We start from the raw sequence: 18,565 nt of genomic DNA on the forward strand, positions 1-18,565 counted from the left end.
GTTTTGCACTTATATTTGCTAATGGTGCATTTCCCATGTGTCTTTGAGGTCAAGATTATTCTGTTTTATAATATATGGTGATAATTATAGTCAAGATCACAAACTTTAGTGATACTTATACAAAGTTGAGTAACTCTTTCATTAAAAAAAATATTTTAGTAATTTTTGTAATACTTAATTAAAGTTAAGTGATATTCGCAAAAAAAATAGTTTAATGACTTTAGTTGCAACAAAAAAAGAAAGAAGATAAATGACCATTTATGGAATCAACCCCAATTTTTACCAAACTTAGACCATCTCCAACCCTACTCTATTTTACTCTCCATTCTCTATATTTGGAGAGTAAAATAGAGAATGCCCTCTACAACCACTTTCTATTTTATCCTCTACTCTTCAATTATAGAGATTTGAATAGTAGTTCTCCAAATTTGGAGGGTTCGGAACCTAAATAAGCCACCAAAAGATAAAAGTGACCAAAATAAGCCACCATTTTAGTAAGTAACTAAAATAGGCTTAGTGGAAGAAAAAAAATTCCATTTTATGCCATATTCCAAACGTTTTCCATTAGTCTCATAACGTGTATATTTTAATATATAACGGAACTATTTTTTACACCTTGTAAAACGAAACTATTTCTTACACTTTATAAAGTGTAAGTTTTTCTTACACTTTGTAAAGTGTAAGTTTTTCTTACACTTTATAAAATGAAAGAAAATCTTACACTTTAAGAAAAGTTACTTTACCTGTACATTGTATATAACGTAAAGTGAGAATTAGAAATGTCGAATCTCAATCTATAAGAGTCCAAAATCTTTTACTCCAAGAATCAAAGGATTAATTAGTCAATATGAAAGATTTATATTTTTCCTTAAGGTAAATTTAAACTAATTATAAAAATAATATTCTGTCAAACAACATCATTTGGGTTCCACTAGCTCGCGAGGAACAATCTACACCACGCTATTTCATCAGTACAAACATAGATTTGATGGTGTCTAGCTTGTGTTCGGACATACGATATGAAGTCATGATTTATAATTAATGATTGAATATGCAATTTGGAATTATGATTTGAAATTTAATTTCAAATTCTCCAAAAAGCATGATCCGGAAATTCAACTTTTGAAATATAAAATTTGATGCATAAATTTATTTATATATATATATTAAAAAGAGACCCATCATTCTGAATTTTGCGAAAGTAACTTTTCTTGAAATGCAAGATTTTCTTCCACTTTATAAAGTGTAAGAAAAACTTACACTTTACAAAGTGTAAGAAATAGTTCTGTTTTACAAAGTGTAAAAAATAGTTCCATTATATATTAAAATATACACGTTATGAAACTAACGGAAAACGTTTGGAATATTGCATAAAACGAAAATTTTCTTCCACTAAGCTTATTTTAGTTACTTACTAGAATAGTGGCTTATTTTGGTCACCTTTATCTTTTTGTGGCTTTATTTAGATTCCGAACTCAAATTTGGAGAACTACTATTCATACTCTCTATTTCACTTTTTGAATATTATATTATTATTTCTATTATTTTGTAATTAGCATATTATTTGTCATATAAGGTTATTAATTAAATCTCTAGTATTCACAATTCTTTTTAAATGTAATATAACATTTTTTTAAAATATTTTATTTTATATATATATTACTTTCATCTCGAATTAATAATACTTTTTTTAAAATTTTCGTCACTTGTGATACAATTTGATGTTATTATTAATTTTCACTATGAAGAATGCACAACATTTAAATGATAAAATAAAATTTTAATTTAAAAATACATAACATAATAATTTAAATACAAGATAATAATACAATACAATACAATACAATACATAACATAATAATTTTAAAAATTACAACAATAATTTAGTAATCCGGTAGGTCGTTTCTAGATTTAACAATATTCGAAAAAGGAATTTGCGTATGATTTAGAGAAGTTGTGGTTGTGATTGCGATTGTGCTTGTTGATTTCTTTTTTCAATTATTCGTAGTTGTTCTTTAGAAATTTAGAATAAAATATAATTTAATATTAATAAAAAAAATCAAAAAATTAAACTTTATATTACATGAAAATTATATAGGATGATTATTTAGAAAAAAAGAAAGAAAAGATCGATCTATATTATGAAATAAGAAAATAAAAATGAAATGGAAATAATAATATAATATTGAGGAGAGAGAAGAAGATTCTTTTTTAGAGAGTAAAATAGAGAATTGAGTTGGAGTTGGTTGTCTGAAAAAATAGAGAACTCTATATTTGGAGAGTAAAATAGAGTGTTAGGGTTGGAGATGCCCTTATGTGCTAAATTATTTCATCCAAAATAAAGTGTCATAAGTTGAAAACTAGACTTCTAAGAGTTTCGAGCGCGCTTTAGAACTCCCAATATGCTTAAAATACCAATTGAATACCGTTTAAAATTTTAAATTGTTGAACAACAATATTTATACCAGCGCATCAACAGTTTTAATTTCCCTAAAAAGGTCGTACATTCCTCATACAATAGTGAAATGACCCGATTATTTTTCCTGAATGTCTTAAATAATGATACGGACTTGCTTGAGATGACCTCGTATGAAAGTTTTGACTGCTTCATTGAATTGATATGAGATTAAAATATTATTTAACTATTGATTACATGCTAAAATTATATATATTTAACAGACAAGCGTAATTCATCATTTATTGATTTATCATATAAAATTATAAATTTAAAAGACAAGAGTGATTCATTATTTATTGATTTATCATAAATATCGAGTGTGAGTAAATTTTTGTGATAATCAATTCAATTTGGCATACATTTTAATCACCCAATATGTACAAGAGTTTCATGATTAACCTGGATTAGTCTTCCCTTTTTAATATACTCCATATAATTCTTAAAGTTGCTCATAATATGGATAGGTGTATATATAGATGTTGTTCTTTTCTTAAGAATATAAGCTAGAGCTACTATAATAAATGTGACAAATAGTTGAGAGAATCTAAAGACGTTTCCATATATATATATATATCGTCTATTTCATCCCTTTACCAAGCAATGCTTTAAAATTACTTAAAAAAAACATGTTTAGAAAATAATTGATAGCTATGTTTCTCTCTCTTACTAACAGGGTGATGCCACTAGCCAGAGGCCAGAAGGAAACATAATTTGGTTACTAAAATTAGAATAGCCATAAAAACATATGTCAATTGAATTTTTAAAAAGAAAATATCCTTTTATCTTTAAATCATTAACCTTTATTCTTTTTTACTTCTTTAAGATTATGATACTTTTTTCTAAAAGTATCTATATAACAAGTTTACCTATTAAAACTAAACATTATTTTTAAGATGAAAAAGATGAGAAATACTAATTGAGTTTACAAGTTAATACTTCATCAATTACATATTAATTAAATTTGTGGCAATGCACACTTAATAAGGAAAATATTTAAAGACATAATTTAAATCATATTTTTCATTATTGTCCTTTGCGAAATCATAAATATAACTTTGCAAAGAGTTCAATTTATTTCCTAGAAAATATCAAACTTCATTAAAGGAAAAAATAAATATGAAAAAATTTCAAACATCCATCTTAAACTTTGAACATAATAATAATTTTGAAAAATGAAAAAAACCCCAAAAATTCAGTTAATATAAAATAGAGGGAGTAATAATTTCTTTTTAAAATGACTTAGTAGAATAAGATAATTTAATTTTATTAATAATAATCAAATCTCTAATATCTTCTTAAAAATATATATATTCAAAAATGCTATGATCTCCCTACAAACAACTCTTATTTGACACTCCCAATATTTGGTTACCCCCATTTGAAAAATTAATTATCAAGTTTTAATTTGAAAACATAGATTCTTGATTAATGATTCTTTAATTATTTTCTATTTATAATCTCATGTCATTGAGCAACAAAATTAATTTTTTTACCATTTTCATAAGATATCCAAAAAAATTAAAATTTATTAATTTTCTATATATTACACTAATCTGATTTGGAAATTCATTTTGGTAAGGTCATTATGAAATCAAACTATTTAAAGGGGTTCTCTCCTCTTGTGATAATTGAATCATATAGCTAAACATAAAAATAAAAACTTCTTTATTCTTAATTTTCTCTCTAGTTTCAAATGGCTTCTCCAAGCAAGGGTTCTAGTTCAAAACAAGACTCTGACGAGTGAGTGATTTTTTATTTTATTTTATTTTATTTTTGTCTTATTTTCAAGAATATAAATTGCATCTTTTTTCATTATATTGTTAATTAGGGAATATAAATTAAAATGTCATTTATTTTATGTTCTTCGTGATTTTTTTATGTACTAGCAAGTCAATTTACATGCACATTGTAATATATAATTTATCTTATTTTCACGATTATAAATCAAACTTTTATGAATGGTTAATCAAACTCTTTCTAGATGTATCAAACTTTTATGAATGGTTAATTAAACTCTTTCTAGATGTATCAAACATTTATTTATGTAACATTTTCTTCATGATTTTTTTAATGTTGTTTGGCCTATTTAGAGAATTCAAGGAAGAAAACGACGCACTGATCGAGTGAGTTTCTTTTAATTTCTCCATTGATTGAATACATATATTTTTCATAGCTAGCAAGTCAATTTACATGCATGTTGTAGTATAATTTATCTTATTTTCACGATTATAAATCACACTTTTTATAAATTGTTAATTAAACTCTTTCTAGATGTATCAAACATTTTATTTATGTAACATTCTTCATAAATTTTTCTTATGTTTCTAATAATTTTTAGAAGAATCAAGAAACTAGAAATCATGGCACTTATGGATCAATACACATTGCTTTGCTTTCAACACATGAAGTTGATTGCAAGGACAAGTTACCCAACTTGCTTAACTTTTGCTGAAGACCAAACAACTAAGCAAATTGAGCAACTAAAAATAGAGGTTAGTTTTTATTTCATTATACATATTAATTAAAGTTTAATTAATTCTACACTTTGATAGGTATTATAATAAATTTATTCATAAACATTAATAGATAATTTGATAAAAAGGGTAAGCAACATCTTATCGCATGTTAAAATTTGTTGATAATATAGAAAACTATTATTTACATTATCAGTGTATATAATGTAAATCCTATAGATATTATTGACGTGCTTTATTCATTTCTTTTCTTTTTTCAGAGCGAGAAGCTTCTAAGTTCCATCAACTATGCGAAACAAATGCTTGAGGAAGAGTAGAGATACTTTATAAACTTCCAATGAGAATGTTTATCAACTTTGTTAAAGTCAAAATAAAATTGTTATAACTCTCCGTCGTTTATTTTTACTTGTCATATTTCGTTTTTGAAGAGTCAATATAATTTGACGCTCGAAAATAATTGTGACAAATAAAAGAAATGGGAGAGTAATTATGTTGAAATTCTAGTGATATATCAATGTTTGTTTTCATATTTAATTGCTATTACGTTTCTCATACTTGACATTTGTTGAAATTTATGATGATATTTTCATGAGAAATTAAATAAACTAAGAGAGATTAAAATATACTTACTAATTACTATTAAACCAAATCAATTAATTACAAGTTAAATATTTATCATCAATCATCCTATGTACAAACTATTTTTCATTCTTAGAGTTCTACCCACCTTGAAAATTTTGATAATATATATGTATTTACACAAAACAACGAACTCAATGTTAAAATTGGCAAAAAAGATTCAATTTTCATATTTACGGAATAATGTCTCTTCTTATTAAGTACTAGTCACAAGAGTCCCCTGCACAGGGCCAACATATGTTATTTTTTTGTTTCAACTTATGTGGTGTAAATAATTTTTGGAGAATTAACTAACTTTTAATATATTTTTTAGATATTTAAAGTTGTTAATTGATGTAATTTAATGTGTTTATGTAATATCCAATAATATATGTTACTCTCTCTTTCTCAATTTATTTGGCACTCTAGGTTTTTCTATGTCTTTTAATTTTTTTTAAAAATTATTAATTACTGTGATTTATCATATTTTTACGTCATTTTTAAATAATATATGTTACTTCATTTGTTCCAATCTATGTGACACCTATAAAAAATTGAGAGTCAATCAAATTTTTTATATGTCTGTTAATATTTTTTGAGAGTCAATCAAGTAATTATTAATTATTGTGATTTATAGTACCTTTTACGTAAATTTTAAATAATATGCGTTACTTTCTTTGCCCCGATTTATATGATTGATAGAATTTTGAGAACCATCTAAAAAATTTATATGTTTTTAAAAAATTTAAGTTATTAATTATTATGACTTGTAGTACATTTTATAACAGATTTCAAAAAATACATATTTTAAGTTACGTAATATATTCTTTTAAAAAAATTCAAAACTACTTTCGAATAAAAACAGACATATCAACAAAGAGTTGTCTATTTTAAGCAGCTGAAGCAGGCATGTTAACCCTAGGTCAATATAGCCGCTTATTAATAAGAGAAAAAAGAAAAGAAATGTGAGCATTAATAAAACAAAATGAACATATTAAAATAGTTAGTAGTGTACGTGTTGTTCTTTTTCTTATAACTCAGATTATTATTTTACCATCACTTTAACTTACTTTAAATTATGTGAGTTACATGGTCCCCAATTATTTATAGCCTGGTAGGTGGAATATTTCAAGGAATTTTAAACCATATATTAATGTACTATTTGTGTATTTTAGTATAACGTGCCTCTTGCATGTCATGGTCCCAGCCTATATATATGATGCTAAATATATTTCGTTTTTATAGTAAAAAGATGGGGAGACAACTTGTTTCTTGTACTCAACATGGACCACTTTTATGGGATTATTATTACTTTTAGCTCCTAGCTAGAATCTTTTTAAGTTTTTGAAATATGATTTACGTATTTGGAAACTAGTAAATTAGTAGTAATAATTAATAATTTAAAAGGAATGGAAAAATATCTCGATTAAATAAAAAATTATTTGACTCTTAAAATTTAAAAAGTACAACATTAATTGAGACCGATGAAATATATTTATTAGGGTTTGTGTTTTTAAATTACCCTCATTAATTATACTTTTAGAAATCTAAATTTGAATATTATTACTCGCTCCATTGTTAGTGGTCTAATTTAGCATATCAAGATTGTTATTATTTTCATAATTTACCTCTTACATTTTGAAGAATTCTTGAAATGCGAATAATTATAGATATTTTCAATTATGGTAAAATATGTGCTACATTTATCAGTATTTGATAAGCTTGAGTGCAAAGTCCATCACAAAAGTAAAAGTGAATAGAAGGAGTATTTTATTAATTTATTTAATGATATGGTAATATTAGAAGAATATAATAACTTTTTCTTAATTTGTTAAAATAGACAATTTAAAATAAAACTATTTTTTGTATAAGAAATTATAAGTAAAAAAAAATATAGAGTAGTACATTTTATATTATGTTATGATGAGTGGTTGAAATCCCTCCACTCTTAGTTAACGAATTTGAGTTCGAACTCAAATTCTTAAACATAGAAAAAACTATGTTAGAAAATTTAATATCGGGTGAAAAATGAAAAAAAAAAATTAAATTGGGACAACCATATTTAAACGTTGTTATAGCTAGAATATTTATGCACAGCTTATGGCAGCTGGTTGTTCACAATATTTAATTTGTCCCTCGGATTAATAAATAGGTCATACAAACTTAAATTTTACATGAATGTTCGATTGTAGTATGTTATTGATGAGAGATTAATTATGGTGGGTCGTTTGGTTAATGAAATAATGTGACATATCTCAAGATTAAATTTATATTTATTTTAGTTTAATTTATATGATACTTTCGTTAGGTTTCACTTATGTAGCAAAATTTACAGACTGTTCTTTTTAAAAATAGTTTTGGATATGTCTTTCTATATTTTAAATTTTTTGTATTAGATCAAACTAATTACATCTCATAAATTGAGATAGAAGGAGAATTTTGTTTAGTTGAAGGTTTAACTACTCCCAATAATTAAAAATTATAATTTCAAGATAACTTTGTCAGTAAATCAATGACCAATCTAGTGCTTGCCCATCAATTTTGGATTAAATTTTGATAATTAATCTTGAATTATCAATTTAGTTATATTGATCAAATTGTAAATTTTTTGTCTTTAAATATTTTCAAGTTCTCAAAAATTGACTCAAAATAGTTTTTAGGACTTCCACTTACGAATCTCCAAATTCACAAATAAGCTATGTCTTCCGATATAATTTTAAAATTTAAAATTTTCAAAATCTATGATCAAACGATAGTCAAATATTTTGTCCCTGAGATTCATGCAAGAATACAATTTACAACACAGCAGGGTAAAAAGCTGTAACAGTACTGGAGAGTAGATTGATCATAGCTATAAACTATTTTATTTTTTTTCGTTTTTAATCCGATGTCCGAAGCTCACATTGGAACCCTGACTAAATCTGGACCGTGTATTGCCGGGTCCATTCGAAGGTGATGCTTCCAACATAATTTTTTTCATATCAAAAATTCGAACTCAAAATTTCTAATTAAGAGTGAAATAGTCCTACTACCGATGCTAATTAACTAGCTAGGTACTATAATAGTAGTGTTTGTGGTTTTCCTAGTTGAGTTTGCAACAACATTGAATCTTTTTGTCTTCGATTGTACTACGTTTGTCAATCGTGTGGTTCATAGTGAACAAACACTTGACAACTACAGTAAGTTCACAGAAGTACTCTCCAATTACTATTCGACACCAAATGTACCTACAAACAACACTCTTGTCTTTTTACTTTTTCAATATGCACGCAGGTTTCCCAATAACAACAGCTAGCCCACCAACTCCAAATTAAAGTTCTTACCACACACGCACTATATAAAAAATGATCTTTAGCGGCAATTAATTAATAATAATAGCTCAATTATCGTTAAATATATATTTTTAGTGGCAATTGACACTCTTTATATATATGTCCATAAAGCCTTTAGCTATAGTAGATCTAGTGACACTCAACTAATGTCGGTATAGACTTTAATACTCTTTATTAATGTGTCTATTTATTGTCGCTAAAAATTATTTATGTTATAGTGACGTTTGACCGGGTGATGAATAAAGAAAAATAATCCTACAATAATTTTTTTTAATACTTCTTAGTTCCTTATTTCAATACTAACTGTTTGTATTGAGTTAAGTTATTATTGTCTCTTGTGGAAATAATAATGAATAAATGATGATATAATTCATCTCAGCAAAAAATAGTTAGAATGATAAAAATATCCTCTTAATCTCTTTTTATACTATCACTTTCACATTTTTTACTCTTACGAAAGATATCTTGGTAAATAAACAATTTATTCTTTAAAATTATGTTATTTTTAATGTAACAAATCAAATATTCACTAAAAAAATAATACTCGTAGCCAAATAACTAATAGTTAAAATGATTAAAAAAAAATATATATATATATATACACTTGACAGTTTGACACCATGAATAATTGACTTACGACATATAGAAACTTGATTTTTCCTTGCACTTTTTCCCTTTAGGAATTAGGGTTTCTTCTTTTGTTGCTCTCCTGCATAGCATATGTAAATTCGGAATTTAGACGCTGTGGGTTTTAATTTATGCTTTATTTTCACATACCCCTGCGTTTCAAAAAAAAATAATTAATTTTAAGTATGGTGTTTTTGAATATATTTTTTTTGTTAAATTAGAACTCGCTCTAAATCCGTCTGTTTGAGAGATGGGGAGGGGTAGGGTGGAGATGAAGCGGATCGAAAACAAAATAAGCAGACAAGTTACTTTCTCAAAGAGACGATCCGGTTTGTTGAAGAAGACCAACGAGATCTCTGTGCTATGTGATGCTGAGGTGGCATTAATTGTCTTCTCTTCAAATGGCAAGCTCTTTGAGTACTCCACTCAATCCAGGTTCATAATAATTATTTTTACTATTTTAATTTATTAAACGAAGTTTATTAATTAGTTTAATTAATTTTTTTCTATTTTTATATATAGCATGGAAAATATATTGGAAAGATATGAAAGTTACTCATATGCGGAGAGGAATTTGAATACAACTTATAAGGTACTATTTAATTATATCCTTCATTTAGATCTCTTTTAATTTTTATTTGAGATTCTTTTTTTTTTTTTTTAAGTTTTTCTCTTCTCATATCTTGGCTACAATGTTTTTTTACAATTCCTTTTTTCTCCTTTGCTAAAATTTGCTTTTTATTTCTTTAATTTCCAAAGAGCTTAATCAATTGATAGAGAGATTTGTTAAAATTTTAATGTCTCAATTATGTGAGATGTTTAAGCACGATTTAGGATAAAAGTGAACATACATAATAATTTTGTATTATTTGCACTCTCTAATAACATTGACTGCCTCGTTATAGATAAACTTTGAGATGCTTGAATAGCTTCAACCTAGCCTTTTCGTTAACTTGATCTCCCACCTCCACTGTTACTAAGTGGTGGCAAGACTCGAATCCTGTGTCAGGTTCTTTAAAAATGCATTACTTTTTAAAAAAAATTAATAACGTTTTTGATAGAGTCGAAATAATATATATAGTATATTTGAAGTCTTGTTGCATGATTTCATGGATTATTGTAGGAAAACTGGACTCTCGAGTACCCAAAGCTCATGGCAAGAGTTGAACTTCTGCAAAGAAATATAAGGTACCTACTCCACTTCATCTAGTGAATAATCACTTTGTTTAATTTGACACTATTTTCTTATAAGTTTGTTAAAAAAAAAGGACACATTTTTATATTTTTTCAATGAAAAGATTTTATCGCCACAAATACATATGTTATCTTATGTTTAAGAAAACAAGTTTTAGAGATGTTGCAGCATATTAACTCTATATTGAAGGTCAAATAATTATTCCCTCTATCTCAAATTATGTGACACTTTTCGTTTTACTAGAGTCAAATAGATTAAGTTTGACTGAGAATTTACGCATGAAATCTTCAATTTTTTTGAAATAAAATTTATATGTTTATAAACTAGGTAAAAAGCACTACAAGTCATAATAATTGATAATTCATAATAATTAAAAGATATATGAAAAATTTACTATCAAAGATCAACTTATTTGAATCTCAAAATCCAAAAAATGCCACATAAATTGAGATGGAGGGAGTAATTTAAAACGGAGAGGTGTTTATAGTTGGATTTTTTGTACTAAAAATAACTTCACCTTCCTAGAATATGGAAATGAAATCTTAAAAATCAGATATAATACTTGCTATAACAGGTAAAAAAACGCCAAGATATAAAAATTATTCATATTAACCTCCTTGGGATTCGGCTCCTCTCCATTTTCCTTCCCTTTATTTTCCCCAAATTCTTGTTTGGATGTGAGACACATGGTATAGGTAAACACTAATGGTTAAGATTTAATTGAATAAAAATAAGATTTTAATTATGATTTAGATAAATATTTCATACGAAAAATGACAATATCACAATCATAACAATATATTATCTTGTACATAAATATATTATTAAAAAATATTCTTTTTCTAATCTTTTTCTTACTAGTATTATCTTCTGTTTTTGTCCATAAATATATTATAAAATAATTTCTCTTTTTCTAATTATTTTTTTCCATGTGAGTATTTTTTCTATTAATTATATGTAAACTAATTTCAAAGAGAAAGTTCAAAATTGCTATCTAAGACCTGCTCAATTTAAAAAAAAAAAAAAAAAACGGAAGATAAATACTTGTAGGGAAAAAAATTAGAAAAGAGAAAAGTTTTTATAATATATTTAGTAAAAATTATGCAAACCACATAGTGTAAAACAGAAATTACCTCCTATCCATACTCTTTCACAAATTACAAAAATCCCATCTTTTTAATAAGTATCGGATACATCATTACACCGTGTGATACATTATATTTGATGTATGATTATCAGTTTGTTGCGTGAGGTAAGGGATTAGAAACTGAAAGTTTAATTACATCCCCCCAAATACGCTACCATTATTAAGTCCCTCAAAATATGGCTAAATTTATTTGTTTCAAACATTCAGTTTCAATCTATATGAAACACTAAAATAATTAGAAAATACAAATTTTGAATTGTTTATCTCTGTTCGTCCAAAAAAAGCTTCAGAAACGTGGTGCATAATTTTTCAGTCACAAAATTTCATTAATGTAATTATTATCATACTTATCAGATACAAAAATGTCATTATTATCACACGTATCAGATACATAATTTCTGAAGTCCTAACTGAACTAAACATAAAATTAAAAGCGAAAATAAACATTTTAAACCTCAAAACTCTTCCAAAATCAAAACTATATTATTATAAGGGCAATAAATACTCCAAAACACTAATTAATATATCTTAAAAAATAAAAAGCATTGCATATGTTTGTGAACAATAACATAGAAAACTAACTAGCCTACATTAACAAGTTCATTTTCTGCTACTGGGTTTAAGACAGTACTCTTCAGCCTTGGAGGGTCATCATTGTCGCTAACATATCCAGGATTGGCCTTGTCGAGACCATATTTCCATAACAGTGTTGCATATTTTTTGCAAAGATAATCACTTCGAAAGCCATCATATGACATGTTGATTTCGTCACTCAAGAATTCAGCAAATGCAGCTACGAACATTCCGCAATCACTAAAAAAAATAAGATTAACACAATGATGTTGATACTTAATAGAAACAATAAGCCTATAGATGATCAAGGCCGTCTTAACCCCTAGGCTACTAAAGCCATCGCTCGGGGCCCCTATTTTAAAAAAATAATTACTTATATATATATATTTTTAAAGAAAATTATATGCACTATGAGTGTTATGATTTCTACCAAGGAAATTGCATGTGAGATGAATATAAACCTGAATTTCGTAGGAAACAAATTGATGAAAATATGGATAAAGAAATCACAAAGTTCCTTCAAGAATCTTTTAGAGTTGATTACTTTAGATCAACCTATTTTTTCACTTCAAAATAGATTTGAACCAATTGAAGCATATACAAATATTTTTGATTTCTTATTTAGTGGTAAAATATTGAGATCACTAGATGATGAGAATTTTAAAAAAATATTGTCTTAACCTTGAACATTTTTTAACGCATAATAGTTATTATGATAATATTGATGGTTTGGATTTACTTTTTGAATTGAAAGTGTTAAGAGAAATAATACAAGTAGAAGTCTAATGAAAATATTCAATCAAATAAAAAAACTTGATTCTTTTCCAAATACACATATTGCTTATAGAATAATGTTAACAGTTCATGTAACCATTGCCTTAGCCGAAAAAGTTTTTTCGAAATTAAAATTGATTGAATCTTCTTTAAGATCAACAATGTCAGAGAGATTGAATGAATTAGCTATATTATCATTTGAAAAGGAACTATTAAAACAAATTGATAATAAAATAGTACTTAATAACTTCACATCTAAAATAGTTAGAAAAGTAGATTTTAAATAAAAGTATATATGATGAAAAAAAAATATTAGGGGCCCTCTCTTAAGTTTCGCTTTAGGCCCCCCATGTTGTTGAGTCGGCCTTGTAGATGATATATAAGAATGTAAAAGTGTACTTGATACGTAATTCTAACTACAGATTATAAATATGATGTTGATACTTAATAGAAACAATAAACTTTCAGATGATACATAGGAAGGTAAAATTGTACTTGAAACATAATTTTAACTACAGATTATAAATATGATGTTGATACTTAATAGAAACAATACGCTTTTAGATGATACATAAGAATGTAAAATTGTACTTGATACATAATACTAACTACAAATTATGAATTAGTCAACTTGATACTTAATAGAAACAATAAGCTTTCAAATGATTCATAAGAATGTAAAATTGTACTTGATACATAATACTAACTACAAATTATGAATTAGTCAACTTGATACTTAATAGAAACAATAAGCTTTCAGATGATACATAAAAATGTAAAATTGTACTTGATACATAATACTAACTACAGATTATGAATTAGTCAACTTGATACTTAATAGAAACAATAAGCTTTCAGATGATACATAAGAATGTAAAATTGTACTTATACATAATACTAACTACATATTATGAATTAGTCAACTTGATACTTAAAAGCTTTCAGATGATACATAAAAATGTAAAAATGTACTTGATACATAATACTAACTACAGATTATGAATTAGTCAACTTGATACTTAATAGAAACAATAAGCCAAATTATAAAACATTATGTTGTTCTGCAACATACATGTAATCCTCTAATTTGAACTTTAAAATTTCATACACTTTTGAGAACAAAAAAATGACCAATAATGCCATTTCTGGTAAAATGAATAATGACACACAAAACAACCATTTGATAAATTAATAATAACTATCAACAGTTCTATCTCATTATTTGAATTTTAACTTTTTGATATATTAGTCGTAATAAATAAACAAATATATCAAAAATTAAGGTTTTGTGTAACAAATGAAGAATTTAATCAATATACATAATAATTTTTAATTAACAATAATGTATCTACTATTACACAAAACTCATTACATGTTAATACAGAAAATTATAAGAAAAAAGAAAAAAAAATTAAAATACATACCGTTGGTAGTGCATATCTGGATATGGCAGGGGCGACCTTTCTACCCCTTTTCTTGGGCGTTTTTGCATGTGCCTCCTTTTTAGTTTTTGACTATTTGGGTAATCGCCAAACTGAAAGACGGATGATCCATGAATTATTAGAAAATAAAAAAAAACGAAAAAAAAAGTTGAAGATGAAGAGACTACCTATTTCAAATTCTGAAATTGGTTGAATGGAGTGCGAAATAGTTTGAAATTCAAACTTGGAATATGAATCTGTTGAGAAGATGGATGAGAATTTTTTGGAAGGGAGGTGTTCGTGAACAGTAAAGTGGGAGAAATTAGAGGAGAGTAAATTTAGGGGTGGTAACTAATGGTTTGAAAATTATAATAATAATGTATGTACTGTAGTTTAATTTTTGGGAAAATAGGGATTTTGGAAATTTTTTAAAATAGTAGGGAGTTATTGTGAATACATTAACTAAGGTTGTGTATTCTAGTTATTTTTCCATATATTTATAGACAAGATATTATATTGTTATGACTTATGATTATGATATTATTATTTTTCTTATGAAATATTAATTATCTAAATCATAATTAAAATCTTATTTTAATCAATTTAATCTTAGCCATTGATTTTTATCTATGCCATGTGTCTCACATCGAAGCAAGAACTTAGGGAAAATGGAGGAAAGGGAAACGGAGAGGAGTCAGATCCCTAACCTTGTATATTTCTTTGATTTATATTTGGAATTGAAATTGAAATATGACTGCAGGCATTTTATGGGAGAAGATCTGGATGCCTTTAATCTGCGTGAATTTCAGGGTTTAGAGCAACAACTCGATACAGCTCTGAAACGAGTGCGATCTAGGAAGGTCAGTATTATTCTCAACGATTAATAATATGTGAGACATATAATAACATATAAGAAAATAAGTAAATATCAATGGTACTTTTCAATTTATCGAATAAATATTATTCCATAAATTTTTTTTTCTTCCAATAAATTATTAACTAAATAATTCATTGGAGAAGCTAGAAATTCGTTGGGATATTCAAGGTTTAATATACAAGTATAGAAATTAATTTTTGATCTCTATGTAAGGTATAATTTTTCGATAAAGTAGGTTCGACTAACTAATACTAGTAGTTAATTATTTTTATTATTATTTAATATAATGTTGTTTTAACCTAAAAAATAAAAATTGCTCAACAAGACCTGTCACTGGAATTTGCAGAATCAACTGATGCATGAGTCCATTTCCCAGCTGCAGAAAAAGGTAAAAAATCTTTCTTCAACTTGTAAAAACGACCTCACTAATATTCACCTCTAATTAATTGTGTAAAGTCTAAAAATACTTTTTACTTTATTAAAGTAACTGCACTTTATTTAATATTTCTTTCTTGTCATAATTAACTATGTGAACTATGAGTGAATTTTTCAAAGCAATCGACAAGGATTGTGGTTGAGTGGTAAGTATTCATTCATTCTTAATCAGAGATTTCGGATTTGAGTCCTCCTGTTTACGAAGTCGCCTTAGTTAGAAAGTGTTTTACCCTCACTGTGGGACTTTCAGGCGCAGTGGGAAACCAAAATATAATTCAAAGCATACAAACAGTGTTTTCAAAAATGTTTTTGGGGCGAGTTTTGAGGTAGGGCGTACCAAAAACGATCCGGGATGTAAATTAAAGACGTAAGTAGACCCATAAGGCATAAGTTCTACTCGAGCATAAAAACGTAAGTGTTGGACGTAAAAACGTAGTCCCGGGCGTTTTTAATTATTTTTTTTGAACCTTTTTTGCTTTAAATCATATTTTTTATTATTGGTATAATGATATTTCTCAAATCGTAATTGTAATACTTTTTTTCTTCATTATTGATTATTAATACTTATCTCAAATAAAAATCATAATATAATTTCTATATATTATATAGGTTATTTATAAAACTTTATTTGTAAGATCATTGAAAGATTTACTTTTGCTTATTTTACTATAGTAATAAAATTATAAAATTGAATATAGATGAGACTATGCCCCATAGATCCATTGGACTTACGCCTCGCCCCACATTGTATAAAACGCCTCGCCTCACACCCCCGCCTTTTAGAACACCGCATACAAATGACTAAAATGTGTATAAACACCACTTATTCACGTTTGTCTTAATTTATACATTGTGTATGGTAAATGTACAATATTGTATGAGCACAGGTGAAAAAAAAAATGGTTATGCTGAGCGAAGATATGAGCTATGTGATGTAATTATTTTATCATGTATATTTTTGTAAAAATCTTTTATTCTAATTAATGTTATGGCATAAATCATAATAGTTAATTTAGTCACTTCAACTGCAGGAAAAAGAACTGCAAGAGCGAAACAACTTAATTTCTAAGAAGGTAATATATATTATATTATGAGTTCTTTTTCTTCGTTTGATATTCAATATTTATATTGAAGCGCGAAATATGAATTAAACAGCTTAAAGAAAATGAGAAGAAGCAAATTGTGCAAACAAATCCAGGCCAAAGGTCTACCATGACTTTCTTGCTACAATCTCCCTCAGTCACTAACCTAGCAATTGGGTACTACTCTTTTTCTATTTTTGAGTATTTTAATTAAATTTATATTTATTAATTTTTCAAATAAATTAATATTCGAATGTGAAATATAAACTTCTTGATTTAACATGTTTTCAAGCTTCGAGCCTTCATTTTATATCTTTGATCTCAATATATAAACAATATTGGGGTCATGTGTACCGTACCCTTGAAAATATATGTGCATATCTTTAGATTTTGTTTAAAAGACCGTATTTACACATGACACACATATATGGGATAGCATGGTGCATTGACGATTGATTTAATATTGTATATAGTTTTACCTTGTATTTCACTTATTATTTTGAGTTAATAAACTCTCAGAGGTCCTTCTCAAGCAACGGATGAAAGTCAAAATCGCGATGGTTACAATACCTTGATGCCTCCATGGATGTTCCACCATGTCCACAACAAAGGATGAAAAGTTAATTAATTTATATACATATAAAATCACAATTGTATGGCTTTGTTGTACTAATTAGTTGTAATCAATCTGTAATTAATTCTTGTCTACTTGTTTTGCTTAATATGAAGCAGATGATGAGCTAACAAATAGTCTTAATAGTTATTATGAACTATCAGAAATGTCACCTTCGTTTGTGTTTGATACGACTGAAAATATTTTTTTCTAGATTATGTTTTTAATGTTTGATAGATGGTTAGTGAAAAATGTTTTTCGAAAGGTATATATGTATTAAGGATAATTTGAGAGACATCCCTTCAGATTCGTCTTCTATAGAACTTGTGATTTTGCAATATTAGGTTTGTTATGGAATCAAAGAAACTAGAAGTTCCATGGAATAATATATGTAAACTTTAGACTATGAATTGTTAGGTGTAGATTATGTTTCATAGCAATATGATTATATTGTCTGAGTAGTGAAACAAGTGAATCTTTGAAATATGGATTAATATTCATTTGTTGTTGTTGTTGTTTTCCGATAAATAATTAATCCTTAATAACAACAACATATCCAATATGATCCAATAAGCAAGTCTGGTATGCGTGAGAATGGGGTGCAGACAGACCTTATCCATACCTTCTTCCTGTTGTTTTCTGATAAATAATTAATCCTTAATAACAACATATCCAATATGATCCAATAAGCAAGTCTGGTATGCGTGAGAATAGGGTGCATACAGACCTTATCCATACCTCGGTTAAGGTAGAGAGACTGTACTAGAAAACAATATTTCTATACTTTGCTCTAGTAGATTTTTTTTTTTTCATTTCAAAAAGAATTGTTGGTTATCGATGAACAAACCTTTTACCAAACAGATGTTATAACAGGAGAAGAATCTCTGAACTATGTACTTGTAAACAACAGCGAAAACTGTATATGGAAAATCCACCAAA

General features: G+C 26.7%; 1 protein-coding gene across 1 annotated transcript; it reads left to right on the forward strand.

The window, feature by feature from the left end:
• Positions 1–9,759: 9,759 nt before the first annotated feature.
• Positions 9,760–17,836, forward strand: LOC125836285 (truncated transcription factor CAULIFLOWER A-like). Its single transcript, XM_049515458.1, has 8 exons — positions 9,760–9,944; positions 10,032–10,101; positions 10,633–10,697; positions 15,380–15,479; positions 15,843–15,884; positions 16,963–17,004; positions 17,087–17,190; positions 17,533–17,836. Exons 1-8 carry the CDS (start codon positions 9,760–9,762, stop codon positions 17,627–17,629), a joined length of 705 nt encoding a protein of 234 aa, XP_049371415.1. The 3' UTR covers positions 17,630–17,836.
• Positions 17,837–18,565: the final 729 nt, after the last annotated feature.

Source organism: Solanum verrucosum, unplaced genomic scaffold, assembly GCF_900185275.1.
Source record: "Solanum verrucosum unplaced genomic scaffold, falcon-dt-bn FXZP01000278.1, whole genome shotgun sequence".
Classification (NCBI taxonomy): Eukaryota; Viridiplantae; Streptophyta; class Magnoliopsida; order Solanales; family Solanaceae; genus Solanum; species Solanum verrucosum.

What these genes read in the sequence shown, in the direction of transcription:
- LOC125836285 (XM_049515458.1), top strand. Translation starts at nt 9,760, where the DNA reads ATGGGGAGGGGTAGGGTGGAGATGAAGCGGATCGAAAACAAAATAAGC. An exon ending in ATTTGAATACAACTTATAAG is followed by an intron (nt 10,102 to 10,632) that starts GTACTATTTAAT and finishes GGATTATTGTAG; the next exon opens with GAAAACTGGACTCTCGAGTA. An exon ending in TTTCCCAGCTGCAGAAAAAG is followed by an intron (nt 15,885 to 16,962) that starts GTAAAAAATCTT and finishes CTTCAACTGCAG; the next exon opens with GAAAAAGAACTGCAAGAGCG.